Source organism: Vicugna pacos, chromosome 4 (genome assembly GCF_048564905.1).
Source record: "Vicugna pacos chromosome 4, VicPac4, whole genome shotgun sequence".
Lineage (NCBI taxonomy): Eukaryota > Metazoa > Chordata > Mammalia > Artiodactyla > Camelidae > Vicugna > Vicugna pacos.
This window is the reverse complement of record NC_132990.1, coordinates 49,983,242-50,005,653: the sequence shown is the minus strand read 5'-3', so window position 1 is coordinate 50,005,653 and position 22,412 is coordinate 49,983,242. Positions and strand designations below refer to the sequence as shown.

At 43.2% G+C, this 22,412-nt stretch overlaps 1 protein-coding gene across 1 annotated transcript in view; it reads right to left on the bottom strand.

Moving 5' to 3' along the window:
• Nucleotides 1–5,380: 5,380 nt before the first annotated feature.
• The window catches only part of LOC116280320 (stimulated by retinoic acid gene 6 protein-like), a 39,866-nt gene continuing 22,834 nt past the window's right edge, over nucleotides 5,381–22,412 (bottom strand). Inside the window, 10 exon segments of the mRNA XM_031677324.2 lie at nucleotides 5,381–5,766; nucleotides 6,463–6,609; nucleotides 7,343–7,506; nucleotides 9,437–9,556; nucleotides 10,639–10,756; nucleotides 11,180–11,228; nucleotides 11,558–11,639; nucleotides 14,785–14,860; nucleotides 19,497–19,650; nucleotides 21,980–22,091. Coding sequence (XP_031533184.2) covers nucleotides 5,618–5,766; nucleotides 6,463–6,609; nucleotides 7,343–7,506; nucleotides 9,437–9,556; nucleotides 10,639–10,756; nucleotides 11,180–11,228; nucleotides 11,558–11,639; nucleotides 14,785–14,860; nucleotides 19,497–19,650; nucleotides 21,980–22,091 — 1,171 coding nt within the window. The 3' untranslated portion in view covers nucleotides 5,381–5,617.

The following is a 22,412-nucleotide window of genomic DNA, read 5'->3' as shown; positions in this document are numbered from 1 at the left end:
GTTTGATGGGCTGAGCACTCAGCACAGGCTGAGAGCACAGAGTGCAGTGGGGGCCCAGAGAGGAGGGTGGGACAGGCCCCCTGAGGTAACACCTCTCCTCTCTCCCACCACCAGGCCCCCAACACAGCACCCACTACCTGTGGAAGATTACACTCCTGAGACCAGCTCAAGTGCAACCCTTCCTCAGCAGTGGGGACACAGCTGGGGCACTTGGGGTGCACTGAGCCAGCTCCTTCAGCTCTGAGGTGAAGGAGAATATTGTGAGCCTTTTCCAGGGGTCCCTCGAGGCCAGGAGAAGAGGGGATGACCCCACCCCATCTCCCTGACAGTTCGTCCCCAGCACCCATTTACCTACTGGGGAGAGGTAATCTATTGTAAATAGTAAATGCTAGATTTGAATCTTACTATACTAAAATCCTGTTTCTTTTACGGCCTTCAAGTTTTGGTTTGGTTCTTTCACTTCCGACGCTAATTTAAGTGAGATAGAGACTTCTCGCATTCAGTTTTTTGTATGTGGGAGAAGGGCAGGAGGGAGATGGGCCAGCCCCTCTCCCTGGGTGTAGAAGGAGACCCACCAGTACAATTCTTTTGGAGGCACAAATTCCCTAGAAAGCCCTCAGCCTTTCTGTCGGGGACACCACAGCCAATCCTCCCTGGCTGGGACCTGATGGATCACAGGTGAGCTCTGGTTTACCTGGTTTATCAGGATCAGGGTCATTTCCTGCTCAGTGAAAGACCCCCACAGTCCCCCTGCTGACCCAGGTGATTTTGGGGGCCATGTTAACCTGCGGTCCACAGTCACAGACAATATCCAGTTTACACACTCAGTCCTACTGCTGTCATCTACGCACCCTAAAGGGGTAGCTAACCTGTGCCCCTAGAGCTTTCTGGGATGGCTGTGTTCTTTTCCATAGTCGTGTGCTTTGCTTATGCCATGGAGAGTGTGAACCTTCCCTGCTGGAGCTTTGGATGACGAGATATGGGGGGCGGGGGTAGGGGTCCAGCAGGGGAATGCCACCAAACTGATGATCTGTGCATATCCATGGACCATCAGTGCCCTCTTTAACAAGGGAAAGAGAGTTGAGTGCCTTTGAATTTATTCAGTTAGAGAACCAATTCCAGAAACCCCAGAACAATTTGAGAAAACAGCCTTTAAGATTCTGTTGCCCTAGAACTATCTTTGGTTTTGTATGTCAGGGTTCTGCAAAAAAAAAAGAACATATAAAACATGGACATATATGTGTGTGTGCATTTATATGTATATGTGTATATATATGTATGTACTGTGTATGTATATGTACACGCACAGAGAGAGACACATATAAAGAGACTTATTTCAAGAAATTATTCTTATTGTGGGGCTGGCAAATTTGAAGCCTACAGAATAGACCAGCAGACTAGAAACTCAAGAGGATTTTATCCTGCAATCTCAGGCGTGATTTCTTCTTCAGTAGGAAACTTCAATTTTTCCTCTTAGAGGTTTCAGCTGAGTGACTGAGACTCATCCACATTTTAAAGGGTATCATCCCCACAAGTCAACTGATTGTAGACGTATTTGATAATCAGGAACGATAACCTAGCCAAATTGACAGGCAAGACCATCTGAAGCTGTAAGAATTTTTTATATATTCTGAATATTAGTCTCATATCAGATATATGATTTGCAAATATTTTCTCCCATTCTAGGTTGTCTTTACATCTCCTGATACTGTCCTTTGATGCACAAAAGTTTATCAGATTTATGAAGTCTTGATAGATTAAGTCTTATGAACTTATCTATTGTTTCTTGCTTGTGCTTTGGCTGTTATACCTAAGAATTAGCAAATCCAAGATCATAATATTTATCCTTTTGTTTTAAGAATTTTATAGTTCTAGCTCTTAAATTTAGATTTGCTCCATTGTGTTTATTTTTGTATATGGTATAAGGCAAGGATCCAAATTCATTCTTTTGCATGCAGATTTCCCGTTTTCCTAGCACCATTTGTTGAAAACACTGTTTTCCACATTCAGTGGTCTTGACCACTTGTTTAAATTCAACCATTTGTTTGAGAATCATGTGACCATAGATTATGGTTTCTTTCTGGACTCTCAGCCTATTCCACTGGTTTATATGCCTATCTTATGCCAGAGATGCAGTCTGATTCCTGTTGCTTTGTATTAAAACTTAAAATCAGGATGTGTGTGCCTTCTAACTTTGTTCACCTTTTTCAACATTGTTTCGGCTATTTGCAATTCCATTTGAATTTTAGTATCAGCTTTTCCATTTCTGCAACAAACATTTGTTGGTATTTTACAAGGATTGCACTGGAAGTGTGGTTTACTTGAGGGAATATTGCCATTTTACCTTAAGTCTTCCAGTTCTAGTCTGCTCTCCTATCAGGGTTAGGCTGGCCTCATCAAATGTGAAAGAAGTGTCTCCTCCTCTTTTATTTTTGGGGGGAGTTTGAGAAGAATGAGTTTAAATCTTCTTTAAATGTTTTGTAGAATTCACTCATGAAGCCATCTGGTCTTGTCTTTGTTGTAGGTTGTGTGCATTTTTTAAAATAATTTTTAAGAATTCAATCTCTTGTTATAGGTCTATTCAGTTTCTATTTCTTCTTGAGTCAACTTGGCTAGTGTGTATGCTTGTAGGAACTTGTCCATCTCATGTAGGTTATCCAACTTGTTGGAGTAAAGCTATTTACACTATACTCTTATGACCATTTTCACTCTTGTAGAGTCGGTAGTAATATCCAACTTTCATTTCTGGTTTTAATATTGTGGTCTTTTCTCTTTTTTCTTAGTGATTCTAGATAAAAGTTTGTCAATTTTGTTGATCTTTTCACAGAACTCACTTTTGGTTTGATTGATTTTCTGTATTTTCCTGTTCTTTATCTTATCTCTGCTCTCATATTTATTATTACCCTCTTTTTGCTAGCTTTAGGTTTAGTTTACTCTTCCTTTTCTAGTCCTCAAGGTGTAAAGTTATTGTTTTGGGATCTTTCTTCTTTTTGATGTAGACATTTACAGCCATAAATGTCCCTATGAGTACTGCTTTTCCTGCATGCCATAAGTTTTGGTATGTTGTAGTTTCATTTTCATTTGATTCAAGGTATTTTCTAATATCCCTTGTTTTCAACTTTCACTCATTGGGTGTTTAATGGAGAATTGTTTAATTTTCCCATATTTGTGATTTTACCTCAATTTTCCTTCTGTCACTGTTACCTAGTTTCATTCCATTGTGGTCAGAAATGATACTTTTTATGATTTAATTTTTTTAAAATGTATTAATACTTGTTTTGGGGCCTAACACATGGTCTATCCTTGAGAATGTTCCATATGCACCTGAGAAGAATACATATTCTGCTGTTGCTAGGTGGAGGGCTACGTCCAACTGGTTTATGGTGTTGTTCAAGTTCTCTATTTCTTTACTGATTTCCGTCTGGTTTTACTATCCATTATTGAAAGAGGACTACTGAAATTGCCACTATTATTACAGAACTGTCTATTTTTCCCTTCAACTCTGTCAGTTTTTGCTTCATGTTTTGGGAACTCTGCTGTTAGATATGTTTCTGTTTATAATCATTACATCTTCTTGACAGAATATACCTTTTATCATTATGTAATGTCCTCAAGGATGACAGAGACCTGATCCCTGCCCTTGAGGAGCTCACAAGGCAGTTCAGGGAAGAGACTGGGAGACAATCATGGCAGGAGCTGAGAGGCCTGTGCTGCAGGCAGGGCCTCATCTCCCTGGTGTCCTGTGTCCCTGGGGTGGTGACTGCACGTAGCAGGTACTTGGTCAGCATTGGCTGGGTACAAATGAGGAGCACTGGCTGGGAGGGCAGCACTAGCTCTCATTTAGGAAAACTGAGACTCATGCTCCTGACAGAGCTGGGACCGAAACCCAGGGCTCCTGACCTTCTGTTTAGTGGTCACGCGATCATGATGCCAGGATTGATTCCAGTATTGAATTCATGGCTGAAAGATTTATTCATCATGGCCTCATTCTTTTATTCATTCCAAGATCCTACTATGTTACTACAAGTACTTGGTAATGGTGAGTAAAACCTGAAAGGGCCTCTTTCTTCCTGGAGCTGAGAGCATAGTGAGAGGCAGACATTAATCAGATCACCATGAAGTGTAACATTACAAATAACAATGACTGATATTTACTGAGAGTTTAGGACATGTCAGGCACTGGCTTAGGAGTGTTTCTGTGTATTAACTCATTTTATCCTCAAAATAATTTTTAGTGGTGCAGGTATTACCCCTCTCTTTATATGTAAGGAAAAGAAAGCACAGACAGGTGAAGGAATTTAGCTGATGTCACACAGCTAGAAAGTGGTGGTGTGGGGATCCCAATACTCTGAGTCCCAGTTTTCTTAGTTTCAAAAAGTAGAATGACAAAATTTGCGGAGATTAAGTTAAAAGAGGTACGTCTGGCAAACACATCGAGCAATATGACTGGGTTTACAGGAGATACTTAATACTGATTACTGAATTTCAGTGGCTCTGGGACTTGTGAGGTGGGCAGGGACTTCTCTTACCTGTTGGTGAGTCCTCCTGGCACCTGCACAGGCTTCGTGAGAGACAGGCCATCAGAGACCTTATGCTTGGGCGTAAATAATTTGCATTAAGTACTGGGCCCTCTGCACAAAGAGAGACCTTCTTGGATGGTCTAGCCAGCTTCCAGTGCCATGCACTGCATACACCAGAGGGTTCACCTGCCTCGAACTGGGGCTTTCCTGCCGCCACACCTTTGCTCTTGTTTTCCCCCACCTTGAATGCCTGCCCATCCGGTCTCTGCCTCCTCAGCCAGGTAGCTTTCTCAGGAGATCACCCCTCCCACTCGGCAAGAGCATCTATACATCTCCCTTGTGACCAAGGCGCAGGTCAGTTCTGATCTGTTCCCATCCCAGTGGCCATGGGAGAGAGAGCTCAGTGTGTCCCGCTCTGCTCTCCCACCGGACTGGAGGCTGGGATCATGGATTTCCTTGTCTCCCACCACCATACGGCCTGGAAAGGAGGAAATAATGAGGACCTTATTGGATTAAGGCCATACTTTCTCCCAGAGAAAAACTGTATCAAACAGTTCAGCTCTCCTGATATAAAAACCTGATAAAAAAAAAAAACACCCTGGGGGGAAGGGTATAGCTCAGGGGCAGAGTGCATGCCTAGCATGCATGAGGTCCTGGGTTCAATCTCTAGTACCTCCATTAAAATAAATAAATAAACCTAATTACCTCTCCCCCCAAAACAAACAAAAAACAAAAGAAAAAAAATTTACCACTTTTTTCAGTAACACAAAATTCTGCCCTGTGGTCAACTTAAGTGCGTCTCAACACAGAATGCCCCAAGGCTGCCTCCTCACCAGGGATAGTGGAAATTATTACCGGGCAAAGTTTGTTCAACAAAAATTCTCTTTAGTTCTTGATCTGCTTACCAAGGGAGTGAATAGATCTGAGGTTTCATGGTTCAGCCCAGGTGCCGTCCCATGAATGGCTTGGTCTGCGTGCCACCTGCGTGGACAGGGCTGTGCGTCCTGTCACACTGCAGGATGCAGCTGCAGGGGCGCCTGGGCCTTCTTGGCGGCACTCATCCTGCAATGGCCTTATCGTAATGCTGCAGGTCCATGTCAGATCTCCGAGCTCGTCAACAGAATCTGGGTAAACTCCTGGGAGCCACGATCCGGCTTTGATTTCCTGAGCATGACCAGTCTGGGGTTGTTGATCAGGGTCTGCAGCAGGAGCCACCTTGTCCTGGACCTAGCTGAGATGCGGGGACCTAGGGTAGAATCAAGACAGGTAGACTCGAGAGGGGGCAGTTAGTCTCTGTCCTTCTCAGAGGCTGGAGGGAAAGCTGCCCAGAAGGTGTGAGGTGTGGACGAAGGAGCTGAACCAGGACTCCTGGGGACATGAGGACAACTGGAGGGATGATCTGGGTATAAGTGCTGGGAGCAGCAACACAGCCCAGACTGATGCTGATGAGACATGACTAACTGGTGGGCCTTCCAGCAGAAGGCAGAGCAGAGTAATAGGGGTGGCAGGGGTGGGGGTAGCCAGTATAGAGACTTGAGTGGGCAGAAGTTGGTGGCTGGCAGAGTTTGTGACAAGCAATGGGGAAAACTAAGCAAAATTGCATACCATCTTGAAGGGCATCTGGCCTGCAGCCTGGGATGTGGGTGGAGTCTCAAACAAATGGCTGAATGAATGACTCAGCTAGCAAACTAGAGCTCATTTCCGGGAACAAGGAAGGAGCCCAGTTAGCAGGACAAGGACACCAGGCCTCAGGGGTCCTGTAGCCTGGCTGACTGGGGGCTAAGACTCCTGATTTCCTGGGTAGAAGGGCTCCTGGGGCATGGAGTGTGGAGGAAGGGGAGCAGGGAAGGAGGAACTGGGGGCATCTCAGGGGTCCCAGGGAGGCCTCAGATACTTGTTTCCTGGTGTCCGACCCCAGTGTAGGTTCAAACAGGAGACTTACCTGCTGACTGATTTAGGTACCAGCATTTGATGGCCTGCTGCAGCCTCCTCTCCCTGTGGCCTGTGATCAGGATGTGACAAAAGCTGACGAGCACGGGGTTGGTGTGATAATGATCCACGTAGAGCATGCCAATCCATGCACGGAACCCTGAAATCCAGAGGGCAAGTCAAGCCATGCAGTACGTCCCAGGATGGCCCAGCTTATGCTTTTTCTGACAAAACTGCAGTGTTACTTTGTTCCCAAATAGTGCCCGGGTTTTTGCTGAGAATCTAGAAAGTGAAGCATAAAGAGCTGGAAGGGTCACACCCTACCATCCATTTTATGGGCATTTGAAGGTCACAGGGTCTAGAAGCTTCTGTGGCTTATACGGAGAAGCCATCAGCCTCTATTGAATGAATGAGGCAATTAACCGACATGGGTCAGAAATAGAACAAAACCAATTTTTGCTCCACAGAAACAGCTTTGATTTTGGAGCATTTCAACAAAACAGACTATTTTCTTAACTAAGTAAGTGTCCAGCTAATACCACCAGTAATTGTGAAAGATGTTCTTTCTTGAAATTCTGAATTCAGAGGCATGCGTTCATAAACTGCCTTCTAACTGTTCTAACAGAACTCTGCTATTTCTTACTGTCCCTCATTTTACCTCAAAGGCCTCTCAAACATGCAGGTATTTAGCAGCCTGAATTCCCTGTGGCCATGGCGCTGAATCTTTTTTTTTTTTCTTTTTTCTTTTTCTACTCATCTTTAAGATAGCCTTCTTGGGAAGATAAGCTCTAAGCATAAAAGAAGAGTATGATTGCCAGGCCTCTGGGACCCAGCGTCCAGGCAGCTTCTGCAAAGGCGCAAGCCCAGCGCTCCCCAGGTGCAGAGCCACGTACCCATGTCTGCTCCCTCATAGCCACTCTGCAGGATGGTCCTGTCGATGCGAGCAATCAGCCATGTGCCCAGGATGCAGCTGATGAGAAGTCTGGAGAGGCAGGCGCCCAGGCCCAGCAGCACGTTGTAGAAGAACAGAAAATAGTTGAAGTTGTGGAATGCTCTCCTGCAAATGGAAGCAGGTGGAGGGGCGGTACGTTTCAGTGAGAGAGAAGGTGGCTAGGCAGGTGGGCTCAGGGCCCCTGCTGACCTGTGGTCGAGTCCTACACCTCCCATCTCCTAGCTGTGTAAACTCTTGCTGTGAGCAGGAGCTGACTGTCCCCACTTAACAGCTGGAGTATGGACTGGCTGAGAAATAGCATGGAGGGCACTGAGCCCAGTGCAGGCTGAATGTCAGGGGGCACTGCAAAGTTTCACAGGATCCTGTGGTTTTGAGGTTTCCTGTATGATAAGAAACCTCATGTGTCTTGAATTTGTGTAAGCACATTTGACTGTCCTTTATGATTGGATTACTGCATTCTGTTGATTCTTATTTTGTGGTTGGCTTTATTCCTTTGATAATTATGTAAGTTTAAAAAGCTAAAGCTCTAGAAGGGTGGGAAGGGACAGACTGGGATTTCAAAATGTAGAATAGATAAACAAGATTGTACTATGTAGCACAGGAAAATATATGCAGGATCTTGTGGTGGCTCACAGTGAAAGAGAATGTGACAATGAATATATGTATGTTCATGTATAACTGAAAAATTGTGCTTTACATTGGAATTTGACACAACATTGTAAAATGACTATAACTCAATAAAAAAAAGTTAAAAAAATAAAATGCTAAAGCTCTAAGCTGTTCTTAGAAACAAAGAACAATACATACATGTAAATTAAAAAAAAGAATATCCAGAATAGATAAACCCAAAGAGAAGAAAAATTGATGTTTTTCTGCCTAAACAAACTAGAACTATGTAAAATAGTTCATTTTAAACTGCTTCTTTCTTGTGTTCTTGAGTGTTAGTTTTTTGTATGTATGTAGCAAATTTCAGATAATATTAATTAAGTTTAAAATAAATTCTTACTTCATTTTTCAAAAAAAAAAAAAAAGAAAGAAAAGAAACCTCATGTGGCTACAGCTGGGTTCGAGGTTACAGCAGAAGTGTGGCTTCCCCACTGCCTGTTGCACAGTGACCTGCCCCCAGTTAGAACTACTCCAAGTCCTGCAGGTGAAATTTCCCAAATGACCACCTGATCACGTGGTCCTCCACTGGCGATAGGATAAAGCCCAAACTCTGCATACTGAATTTCTGGGCCCTCTGTAACAGGCCTTTCTGGCACTGTCACACTGTGTCCCCTCCCCATCCCTCACCATCTAAGGCCACTGCATGCTACTGTATTGGATTTTCACTCTTCTCCCAGCATTACCTGAGAAATAGCATGGAGGGCACTGAGCCCTTTCATGACTTCCTCCCTGCATCTGTGCAGCAGGAGCTGCAGCCATGCTGTTTCCTCACTGCTGCTTGTAGGAATCCTACCATCCTGCCGACCTCAGCTCGGACAGCCCCCCTGCAGCTGAATGAACACTCTTCCTCTCCCCTACCCCTGCCTCTCCTTCCTTACTCAAGTTTCTCTGGTAATGCTTTCATACCTGCTGGACTCTATGGGCCCTATATGTCCGTCAGCCCCCGAGGACCAGACGGTGTGGGGCACCTCTTTACCCTCAGCACCTGTGTCGTCTCCTCCATCAGTGAATGTCCTTCAATGACTGAACTAGAAAGGATGACCATGGGCCAGGTATGACTGTTCTAAGTTCATATCCTAATACCTTTCCTCTCAGAACACTTCTCTGAGGTATGTACACTTATTTGTAAAATGAGAAAGCAGAGGTTCATAGACGTTGAGTGAGGTCACACGAGGTCACACAGTTCATAAGGGGAGGAGCCAGGACGTAGTCCCAGGCAGTTTGGCCCCAGAGCTCAGTCCTGAACCACTGCCCCTCATGTCTCAGAAAGTGCAGAGTCCACCCAGGAACTTGTCAAAGGTGAAGAGGAAGGAAAGAGACGGCTTGAGGCCGAAGCCCTGCAGTGCCCCACTCCCTTCTGTGCCCTCACCTATTGTTGAGAGCCAGGGGCTTCTGCTTGTCAGCTGTTCCCATCTTTGGCTGCAAGAAGAATTTGGCGGCAATCCACACCTGCAGGATCATGAGACCCAAGACGATGGATATGGTGAGGCTGAAACACAGAGTGAGATCATCCTGAGGTGGCCTTGTCCACTCTTCCCAAGCCTTCTTGAATGCCCAGTGACAGAGAGGAGACAGATGCTGACTGCCCTCTGGACAACAGTAGCATGAGCTCTTCCCTTTGTGCCTACAGAGCATGTTCATGCCCACTGTGCAGATGAGAAAACTGAGGCTCAGAAAGGGGAGATGACTTTCTCAAAGCTGCATTGTCAGGTCTTCTGGCTCCAGACCAGAACTCCAGTGTTTAATTATGTCCTTTTGCTGAGAGGTGGCAGCTGGGATGAGTGGTTTAACGGCATGGGAATCAAAGAAAGGAACGGGGTTTTTAGAAGAGCTCATGAAGGCCACGGGAAACCGGATAGGGCAGGTGCTGCCCCTAGACTCATGGGAGGCTCTAGGTGAGTTTGGAACCAAGGAGCTCAGAGCAGGGAGGTCCCCAGAGAGCACCACATCCTGTGTCTGAGTCTCCTATCGGGGGTTGTGGTGAAATGAGGCTTTGGTTTCAGATGGCCCAGCTCCCAATCCTGCCTCCTCTCCTCCTTGGACAGATTGCTCAGCCTTTCTGTGCCTCTGTTTCCTCATCTGAAAAAAAGGAGCTAAGATAAGTCTCAACCTCGGAGGGTCCTTACGAGAAAATATGCATAGTGAATTCTCGACAGTGTTAGCATTCACTTTTACTTTCCATATGGCTAAACTGAGGCTCAGAGAGGCAACTCACAAGTCACACAGCTGATCTAAAAACTAAGCTCAGATTCCCTCTCTCCTTCCACTGTACTGTCCCTCCTCTCCGCCTCCCTGAACCTCAGTCTTCCCAGCTATTAATGGACATCCATGTATCTCCCACAGACACAATCGTGAGGACACCATTGAACAGTGAGAGCGGAAACATTCTGTAAACTGTAAGGTTCCCAGCAGAGTGAGTTGCTATTTTGGCCCATCCTTGGGCCAGAGCTGAGAGCATGGGTCCTGGGATTGGTGAGAGCCCAGCAAGGGAGGGGCATCTCAAACAGCGGCTGCGAGGGCCTACCATCTCCCAGGCCCCAGGCACTGACAGGAAGCCCGCCTACAACTCACGTCCCGATGCCCAGTCCTCGGAGCATCTTCAGGGCCTGATTGTGGATGACAGGCAGCACCAGGCTGTACATGATCACCAAGCCACACAGGCTCTGCATCACGTGGATGATGAGGTAGCCTGTGGGCCAAGGGAGCCAGTGGTCACACATGTCCATCCCTGCCATCCCGCCTCTAGCCTCCTCCGACCGAAGGTCCCGGCGCTTTTGCTTATGCTGTTTCTTCTATCTGGCATGGCTGCTGACCTTCGGCTCACCCTGCCAGGCGCAGTTCAAATGCCAGCTCCTGTCTTCACTCCCTGTCCTGGGTCTGGACAGTCACCTCCTCTGGGTCAACACCACCCTTAGCACATTCGCCCCATGGGCCCAGGACAGATGGTGACGAGGACCTACAGGAGCTGTGTTTCTTGCTCCTTCCCAGAGGGCCCTAGAGGAAGAGCTGGGGCTGCTTCTGCCCCGCCCGGCTTCTCCCTACCCACAGCCAGCTCTCCCCGGCTCTCCGCAGCGCCCAGGGAACCTGTGCTGAACTGAGTGGTGACACTCACCCCACAGAATATAGGCTATCTGCCAGCCAGAGTACCGCGCAATGGCCACCTGAGATTTAAAAAGAAAAAAGGGTCACAGAGGGGAGAAACCCTGATTACCTCTAATGCACGAGTCCAGCCTCCGTGTCTCATTTGAGGGTCACCCACCAACCCATGAAGGCAGGCGTCATGATTGTCCCCATTTTACAGATGAGAAAATCGAGGACTGAATAGGGACAGTGTTGATCCTGAGTCACTTAGCAGCAGAACATACTAGAGCTGGGGACTCTGGACTCCTAGCCCAGGGCCCTTCCTCCCCCAGCACACTGCCCCTGTTTGAGGCGTAGGACAGCAGGCTTTGGCCTCGGAGCAGGGAGAGAGAGGCCTCTGCAGACTTACCACACTCTCCGACGAGGACGGATTATGGAATTTCAAAGGGAGAAAGTGTTTATCTCCTGCCCACAACCTCTTTATATGCTTTCTAGAGAAGAAGAGGGAGATCAGTAACACTCATGACCAGAGTCATAAGAAGATGTATACAGAGAGGCCCGTGGAGGGAGATGGCTCAGTCCCCGTACTGGTCACAGCTTATGGTATGGGGCTAACTAGCCTTAAAAATACTTTAACACTTTCTAAAAAATTGAGATGTAATTGACATACAACATGATTATTATTTCAGGCATACAATATAATAATTTGATATTTGTATATATTGTGAAATGATCACAATAAGTCTTGTTAACATCTATCACCTCAGTTATAAACATTTTTTTTCTTGTGATGAGAACTTTTAATCTATTCTCTTAGAACTGTAAAATATACAACACACCATTTTTTAACAACAGTCACCATGCTGTACATTATAGCCCCAGGACCCCCATGACTTATTTTATAACTGAAAGTTTGTACATTTTGACCCCTTCGCCCATGTCATCCAGCCCATGCCTCTGGCTACCATCAATCTGTTCTTTGTATCTATGGGTTTTGTTTTTGTTTTGTTTTCTGTTGTTTAGATTCCACATATGAATGAAATCATGCAGTATTTGTCCTTCTCCATCTGACATTTCACTTAGCATAACACCTTTAAGTCCGGTCCATGTCTTCACAAATGACAAGACTTAGTTCTTTTCTATGGCTGAATGGTATTCCTTTTTACACACACACACACACATATCATCTTTATCCATTCATCCATCCATGGACACTTAGGTTGCTTCCATAGCTTGGCTATTGTGAATAATGCTGTAAAGAACACTGAGGTGCATATATTTTCTGAATTAGTGTTTTCGTTTTCTTTGGATAAATGCCCAGAAGTGGAATTGCTGGATCATACGGTAAGTTCTATTTTTAATTTTTTGAGGAGCCTCTACACCAATTTTCCACAGTGGCTGCACCAATTTACATTCCCACCAACAGTGTATGAGGGTTCCTTTTTCTCCACATCCTCGCCCACACTTATTTCTTGTCTTTTTGATGATGGCCATTCTGACAGATGTGAGGTGATCTCTCACTGTGGCTTTGATTAGCATTTCCCTGAAGATTTAAAAATCAAATCTAATATATTTTGTAAAAATAACATATAGCTACCTAATCACAATGGTGACTAAATGTGATAATTGAGACTGTGTATGTAGCTTTTATCTTCTTTAATTTGTTCTATTGTCTTATTTTTTCTACAATGAGTATCTATTGTTTCATGTAATAATATTATAAAACAGGTAAAAACAGAAAACCACTTTTAATGATAGCGCCTACCTTGTAACAACGTAAAGGGAAATGAAAAAGGGGCCATGACCCCTCACAATCCTGGCACCCCAGGAAATCACTGCATGCTTTTCCACATGCCCGTCTTGGCCTGGCCCTTTGCCTACAGATTAGGTTGGCATAGTTTCGTTCACAGTCCACATTCACATCTGTGTCCTACTTTTTCCTTAACATCCTACCTATAGCAATTTCCAGGTTGTTTTGCATTTCATGAACACTGAATTGCGAAAACTTAGTATGAAGTCAAGAATGTGAATATCTCATTGTTAGTTTGTATAGTTATTTCATGATGAAATGATGGTATTTCTATTATGTTGGGTTAAACAAAATATATTATTAAATGATTTTCACTTCCCCCTTAGTTTTTTAGTAGTGGCTATTAGAAAATACAAAATTGCATTTGTGGTTTTCATCGTGCTTCTGTTTGGCAGCACCAGAGTAGAGAGTGCTACGAGGAATACAAACAGACAGACACATTTGCATGGTGCAGGGAAAATTTCTGGAAGGAGGCACAGAAACTGAACAATAATGTTTAGCTCCTGGCTTAGGGTCTGAATGGGAGGAAGACTTACTTTACACTAAACATGTTTTTACCTTTTTTTTTTTTTAAAGAAGAGCTTGCGTATAGTTTGAAATAATTCTAAGAAAAATAACAACACTGGCACAGTGCTGGTGCTGTCCAGTTTGCAGGGTGCTTCCTCATCCACTATTTCCTCTGCCCCATGGTCCTGTAAAGGAGCAGGGCAGGGATCATCACTCCTGGGTGACAGGTGTAATAGGGAAGGGCCATCCTGGACAGAAATGAGGCCAGTCCACCACAGGTGCCCTCTCACCCCTGTGCCCTCAGCTGTCCTCCACCCACATCCATGCAGCCAGCTCTGCGTCACCGCAGGTCAAATGCCTCAGTGAGAATCTCCCAGCCGCTTGTAGGCTAATGAAGGAAGGAGCAGACAAATCCCTCCATCAGGTGGGGACGGGGGAGGCAGCTGTGTCTAGTCCACCCACAGAGTCCAGGGAGAAGAAAGCAGAGAGAGGGAGCAAGGCAGGGCTGGGATGGGATGGAGAGCTGGGCCCTCTTTGTGCCAGGAGAGTCTTCTCATGGATGCCATCTGCAGGAGACCTACCCTTTCGGCAGTCAGAAGGGGAGGATGTAAAGGCAGGGTTAGGATCTGGAGGGGTGGGAACCAACCATGGGCTTCCCATGAGTGAGAATTAGAGACTGAGACAGAGAGACAGGCAGAGACAATAGCAGAGAGATGGAGAGAAAAGGGAGGAACAGATACAGAAAATTCAACTTCTATCTGCATGCAAATGTGGGCTACATACTGAAGCCCATCCCCTCCTCCCGCACTGCTGCTCTAGAGACTGACGCACCCGGTTCCCTTGACCCAATCTCCTGTGATGTCCCCTGGAGCCAGATTCACCTGCTGGGAGCCTGGTGTGATTAGTCCTGGAGAGCAAGGCGGGTGTGACACCCAAAGAGACGCTGAAGTGTATGAGAAATGACAAGGTCAGAAGGGGTCAGACGATATAATCAGCTGCTAATAGCTTGGGTAAAGTGATTTTGTTGAGTCTCTCCTCTTTAGCAGTAAACATGGAGACAAAAGTACCCCTTAGGGTTGCGATGAAAACCAAAAGAAGGTTCTAATCACAATGTCAAGCTTACAGTGGAAGCGCAAATCAATAGTTTTTTGTTGTCTGTTTTTGTTTTTTACTACTAATTTAATGTGGTTGTCCCTGGACCCTGTATATACTGCTGTTCCCAGTTTGGGCTCTGAGAGCACTGCTTGGGAATTCTGAGAAAAGACTGTCAGCTGCTTTCCTGGCTGAAGACACACAAATGACTCCCAGAACCCCCTTACCTGTAACATGCCAAGATGTGAAACAGATAGCTCACACACGTGAGAGAGGCGGGCAAAATGGTCACCATCCAGACTCCTGGAACAGAAAAGGTGATTCGAGAAGCTTCAAAAGATGCACCAGAAACTATTTTTAAAATGCAGAAACTCACAACAGAAAGGTCTGGACAAAGTCGATTGTACTTCCTTTAACACAACTTTTGTGTAAGTAAAGTTTTGCTTATATGGCTCTTTCATTTTAGTCACACACCCTTCATATCCTTTATTTCCTGCATATTTATAATTTTGTCCTTTGGTATTAGTATTTTCAATCCACAGAAGGTAATAGAGAAAGAAAATTACAGAGTGTACACATTGTAGGGAGCCTCCATCCTTGTAAAACAGCATTAATACTTGAACTTCTAATCACCCCTTCTGGGGTGGGGGTTACCCGTCTCCAGTAAAGAGCCACCATGTGCCAGAGTAACTGGAATCAGAGGTCTCAACTATTCATTTGTCCATCTTTCAGTATGTTTTTAACATCTCGTATCTAATTTGCTTTCCAAGTGATTCTGTGTGCTCGTGAGAGAGGGATGGAAAAAGAGGGAAGGAAGTAAAAGCTTTTGTAAGAGCTGATTCTCAACAGGTGCAGAAAAAGCATTTGAGAGAATCCAACACCTTGTTATAATTAAAAACACTCCATAAAACAGAAATAGAAAGGAACTTCCTCAATCTGAGAAAAAGCATCTGAAAAACCCCATAGCTCACATCATACTTAATTGGTGAAAAACTGACTGCTTCCCCCTAAGTTCAAGAACAAGAAAATCAATGTCTGCTCTTGCCAATTCTATCCAACATTGTACTGGAGGGTCTAGCCAGGCAATTAGGCAGGAAAAATGTACCCAGACTGCAAAGGAAGAAATAAAACTATCTCTATTCACCAATGACATGGTCTTATGTATAGAAAATCCTAGGGAATAAACAAATAAACAAACAAACAAAAATAAAAATAATTAATAAACAAGTTCAGCAAGGTTGCAAGGCACAAGACCAATATATAAAAATCAACTGTATTTCTGTACACTAGGAATGAGTAATCTGAAAACGAAGTAAGAAACAATTGCATCTGCAATAGTATCACAAAGAGTAAAATACTTACAGACAAATTTAGTAGAAGTATACAACTTGTACACTGAAAACTATAAGATTGTTGAAAGAAATAAGAAGACCTAAATTAATGGAAAAAAACACACCACTTTCATGTATTGGATGTTCTTTGTGAACATGGCAATATTCCTTAAATAGATCTACAGATTCTACCCAACTTCTATCAAAATTCCAATGCAATTTTTGCATAAATTCACAAGTTAATCCTAAAATTCATATAAAAGTGAAGGGACCCAGAACAGGCTATACCATCTTGAAAAAGAAGAACAAAATTGCAGGACTTAACATTTCTTGATTTCAATCTTACTGTAAAGCTATAGTAATGAAGACAGAATGGTACTGCCATAAAGACAGACAAATAGATCAATGGAATAAATTGAGAATCCAGAAGTAAACTCTCATTGTTCATGTATTTTCAACAAGAATAACAAGCCAATTAAAGGGGAAGGAATCTGCCTTTCAACAAATGGTACTGGGGGGGGCTGATATTCACATGTAAAACAATGAAGTTTGACCCTTACCTCACACCATATACAAAAAATTAACTCAAAATGGATCATAGGCTTAAATGTAAATCATAAAATGATAAAAAAAAAGTGTCAGAAGAAAATATGAGAGTACATTTTTGTGACCTTGGGTTAGGCAGTGGTTCCTTAGCTATGCACAAGTGATAACAGGAAAAAAAGATATGTTAGACTTCATTAGAAATAAAAATATTTGTATTTCAAAGGATGTCATCAAAAAAGTGAAAAGGCAACCCACAGAATGGAAGACATATTTGTAAATTATATCTCTTATAAGGGATTAGTATATAAAATATATGAAGAACTCTCACAGCTCAATAATAAACAAATAACCCAATTTAAAAATGGACAAAGAATTTCAATAGACATTACTCAAAGAAGATGTAAAAATGGTCAATAAGTACATGAAAAGATGCTCAACATCATTAGCCATCAGGAAAATGAAAATCAAAACCACAATGAGACACTACTTCACAGTTACTAGATAGCTGCAATAGAAAAGGCAGATACTAACAAATGTGGGTGAAGATATGGAGAAACTGGACCCCTCATACGTTGCTGATGGGAATACACAGTGATGCAGCTACCTTCGAAAATAGTCTGGCAAATCCTCCCAAAAGTTAAACATAGGTACCATATGATCCAGAATTCCACTCCTAGGTATATACTCAAGATATATAAAAATATATGAAAAACTTATAGATGTCTGTTCATAGCAGTATTATTCATATTAATCCAAAGTTGAAACATCCCAAAGTTGCATCAACAGATAAATGGATAAATACAACGTAGTATATTCCTATTACAAAATAAAATTCAGCAATAAAAAATAATGAAGTTCAGAGACATGCTATAACATAATTAACCTTATAAACATCTTGCTATGTGAAAGAAGTCAATCAAAAAATACCACATATTGTCTGATTCCATTTATATAAAATGTCCAGAATAGGCAAATCCATAGAGCCAGAAAATTGTGGGTATCTAGGGCTGGGAGAGTTGAGAAACAGGCAGTGACTGAAAATGGTCAAGATTTCTTTTTAGGGTGATGAAAATGTTCTAGATTTGATTGTGATGATAGTTGCACCACTAGAGAATATATTAAAAACCCATTGAACTATACACTTTAAAAGGGTGAATTGTATGGTATGTGAGTAACACCTTCATTAAGGTGTTTTTGGAGGAAGGGAAAAGAAAGCTGATTTCCATTCCTTTCAAGTTTTAAATATGTCTTTATCCCAGGATCAACAGGACTAGGCAATTGCTATATCCCAAACCTCCACCAGCACAAAGGATGCAGGTAAAGCGCCGTAAGTCTCACCCCTGGGGATGCCAGGGAGACATCCTTGGGAGGAAAGGACGGGAGGAATCTGGCCACAAGAGTGAGTGCAGACTTGCTGGGGCCAGCAGCAAGAACCCAACTGCACACCTTTAATTTAATGCCTTTATCATCCCAAAGGTGAAGCATGTTCAGCCTGAGAGTCTCTCTCGGCAAGAGGGTAGCTTTTGAAAACTAGAAGAGATGGAAACAAAGTGAAAATGTTATGTTTTGATTCTTAAAGTGTCTAAACATGTGAGAAATACAACAAAGAGGAGATAAAACATGGGTGGATATGGTAATAGTCACTACAATCCCCCTAGACCAAGTAACTGAGGTTGCCCAGAAGAGGAGTAGAAATGTGAATTCTCAAAAGTATGACTTAAAATGAGGATTACTAAATTAAATACTAGAATATGCTCACTGCGTATCATAGTAAGGGACTCATCAGGCCGAACATAAATCTACAGTAAAGATGAATAAAAACATTCAAGGGCAACAATAAAGTATGGCAATACAGAAGAAGCAGTATCCGCCTTAGTGTTTGCCCAAAAGGTAACCTTCCATGCCACGTACTCGTAAGAGACTCTTCGTCAAATAATTCATGGTAGATCTATTCCCCTCTGGCTTCGATATTTTACTTGCTTGTGAGTCTTAAGTGAAAAATGTTATCTGCATCACCTGTTTCATGGCTTAAAAAGCATCTGGTAATTTATAGCCATCAAGGGCAGAGCTACAAAGGCTTTTAGAAACCATTCGGTACCCTTATCCAAGCCCCATTTTAATGGTGAGAAAACTGAGGCATAGAGAAGGGACCTAACTCGTCCAATGACAGAGTTTATCCTACCATCTTGTGCAGGCCCTTTCTCCACAGGGAATAGTGGAGAACTTTCCTCCCTTCGTAGACAAAGAACATGTAATTGGAATATATCATTTTCAAAGAAAGCTGCTATTTTAAGGTAAAGCGACTGCTACAGACAGAATGTGTGCATCCCTCTGGCCCTCTGTCCAGCCCACCAGAAAATTCAGGTATTAAAACCCTAATCCCTAATGTGACGATATTTAGTGGTGGAGGCTTTGGGAGGTAATTAGATGAGGAGGGTGGAGCCCTCACAATGGGGTTAGTGCCCTGAAGAGAAGAGACAGGAGAGAGCCTGCATCCCCTCCCTGTTCTCCAGCACTCCGAGGATACAAAGAGAAGGTGACCACCTGCAAGTCAGGAAGCAGGCCCTCCCCAGATACCAGATCTGCCAGCATCTTCAACTTCCCAGCTTCCAGAACTGTGAGAAGTAAATGTTTGCTGTTCACACCACACGGTCTATGTAATTTGTTATAGCAGCCTGAACTAAGCAGAAATTAAATTTGAATGATGTAAATAAACTTTTCATATAATCACAAAAAGTCAAGACTTACTGTTTTATCTTTTATAAAGTAAAAGATATGATAACCTTAGTTGTTTCCACTGGCATTAAGCAAAACAGGCTATTTAAGATGAGAAAGCTCTCTCAAGGCATGTTTGATTAAGCCCCAAAGAGGTTTTAACAAAACAGCCTGTGTTCTAATCCCTTTTTCTTTCCAATCAACCCAGGGAGGCATAGAACAATTGTAATGCAGGTCACACCAAGACTGGCAGCAATGATTACTATAGGTGTGCACATGCCATCAGTCACAAGTCCCTCTCTGTTTCCCACAAAGGTGCAGGAACAAAGGTGGCAGGCTGGTTTTACCTTTGGTGACGCTAATCAGCTCTTTCACTTGCAGAAGAACTGGGGTCAGGGTCCCCGTCTGGTTCACGGAGGCAATGTAGTTCTCCAATTCACCTTCAAACACGTCCAGCTCATCTCTCACACACACAAATATGCAGAATTCAATGACAATGAACTGGGGACACAGAGAAAATGTTTCAAGGTCTCACCGGAGTCTAGCTCAGTATATGAATAACATATGGGTTTCTCTTTGATTTCAAGGTCAAAACTCTTTGCAGCTCAAAACTCATCTGAAATAGACTCTGGACACTTGCTATCCTGGGATGAATGGGATTGTGACTTCTTTGGAGACAGGAGTCACCCTAAAATCTGTCCTTCACATAACAGCATACAAGACAAGTCCCCACAAGTGCTCAAGGAACTCTTCAAACAGTAACTAAATCCGAGTGAAATGTATGCCTAACTTTGAATGAGGGGTGACCTTGGGGACAATTCCAGCCGCATTTCTCACTGTTGCCCTTCTTGCATCTTGGCAATGACCAAACTGGAGAAGGTCCTGGTCTCTGTATGCATGTCATGCTTGCTCCCCTCCTCTCCCCCCATCATCCTGCCATCGTGCCACCATCATCGCGCCATAGCGTCTAGAGTTCCTGAGGCCATTTTACTACATCAACCAAACCTTGCTAATCTCTGAAGTGGAGCTCAAATACACCCATCTTCAGGTATCTTCTTGATCCAGAGTAATTCACTAAATTTCCAGAGCACCGTTACCTTTCCTTTTCTCTCTTTAGACAGCAGTTCTTCATATCAAATCTTATCTCTTAGACCCTGGGCTACTCCTAGGGCAAGACTCTGCTGACTCAGTTCTCTCTTCTCTTCCAGGTCTTAGCAAAGTTCTTGGCATAGAGTAGACAACCAATAATGATTTAAGAAACACAGTAATGCCAGTTGAGTTACTCACTGCTGCAGAGAACTCTAGTTAGTTGTCCATTAAAATCCATTCTCTCTTCTTTGGGCACAAGGCTGGACTACACTTTCCAGCCTCCTCTGAGTTAGATGTGGCCACATGACAACATTCTTGCCAATGGGAAGAGTGGAAGGAATGTGTTCTGGGTCCACATGGCCTTTGAAAACCTCCCACGTGCATTTCTCCACAAGCTTTCCCCTTCTGCTGACTGAATGCAGGTGGTGAGGGTTCTCAGGGATGATGAAGGCACAGGATGAAAGAAACTAGTTACAGAATAACACATGGAAGACTGCTGCCTCCCAAACCTGAACAGCCACTCAACATTGTTACGTGGACAAAAATATATACAGTATTGTCACTGAACTTTGGGAGTTTAGATGGTACTTCATCATAACCTAATACGTTCACTTAAAACTTGATCACAGGATTAGTTTATACAGGTATCACCCTAGTACATTAAAAATGAGCAAAAGACAACCTGGCCACTTTTATCTCTCCATTTTGACTCTGCTTTTGACTCAGACATTTTACCCCAGATAATTCTGACCACATGAAATGTCTGGATTCTGTGCTTTACTGGTTTTCTGTTTTCAATTTCATAGGTTTCTGCTCTAATTTTTATTACAACTATTTTTTGCTTACTTAGCATTTAATTTGTTCTTTTCTTTCCCAGTTTCCTAAGATGTAAGTTTAGATAATAATTAATTTTAGATCTTTCTTCATTTCTAATAGATATGCTCAATTCTATAAATTTCCCTCTAGGCACGGTGCCTCCCACAAATTTTGGTAAGTTGTATTTTCATTTGTTCAAGTAATTTTTAATTTCCCTTAAGATTTTTTTGGCCCATATATTACTTAGAAGTGTGCTGTTTAATATCTACTGTTTGGGGATTTTCCAATTAACTTTCTGTTACTTATTTCTAGTTTAATTCCACTGAGGTCTGAGAGCAGACATTGCATGATTTCTAATTTTTTAAAATTTATTAAAGTGTGCTTTATGTTTCAGGATATAGTTTATTTTGGATACTCTTGAGAAGACTGTGTATTCTGCTATTGCTGGTGAAGTAGTCTATGGATGTCCAAAACACCCAACTGATTCATGGCATTGATTACGGCTCAGATTTTCCTACCTCAGCACTGGTTCCCATGAGGTTTCTGCTCCATTCTGTCATGATCCTGTCCATCTCTCTAATTTTAGGGGCAAAGGTTTGCTACATGACCTCACTTCTCCTAGGGATCCAAAAAGAGTTGTTGATTCTTCAGCCTGTTCAGATTTTTACTTGTTGTTAATATGGAGTGGCAGCTTGCAAGCTCTTTACATATGGAAGTGGCAACTGGAAGTCTCCATAAATAATTTGATTTTATTTATGAATAATATACACCATGTGGGTAAAAGTGTCCTTGAAATGGTGGAGTTGAAGAACTGTACTTCTCTGATTTACAGACACTCAATTTTGACCCAGCTTTTACAGAACAACTACTATCCCAGCCCCACCCCATCTATAAAGTAGAAAAGGATTTGCTTAGATCTACTTACAAGGTAAAGGCAGATGAAAGCCAACACAGTGGTTCCAATCATTCTGCTCGGGAACTGAAAGCAGGGGTCCCACTCATATATCTTGGTTTGGAACCAAGACTTTTTTCTCTCTCTGAATGGATAAACACCAAGAGAAGACAGGTTGTGGTTGGTAAACATAGGCTTGATTCTCCTGAAAATAACATCATATCTCCTTCTTTATCTTAGAGTTTAGTGAAGAAAAAGAGCACTGATTGCACAGTTTTCATTCTCCCCTTGTTCTTAAGAACAGAGACTCAGTTTAATTCAGTACAGCAATTCACCAAATAAAAGGCTATAGTTCCTGTCCTGTCTTACAGCTAAGAGTGACCAAGACTAAACATGCCACTTAGGAGTGACAGAGGTCGTGGTGTGGGACCTGGGAGAGGCTGGTCAGATGGAAGTGACACAGCTG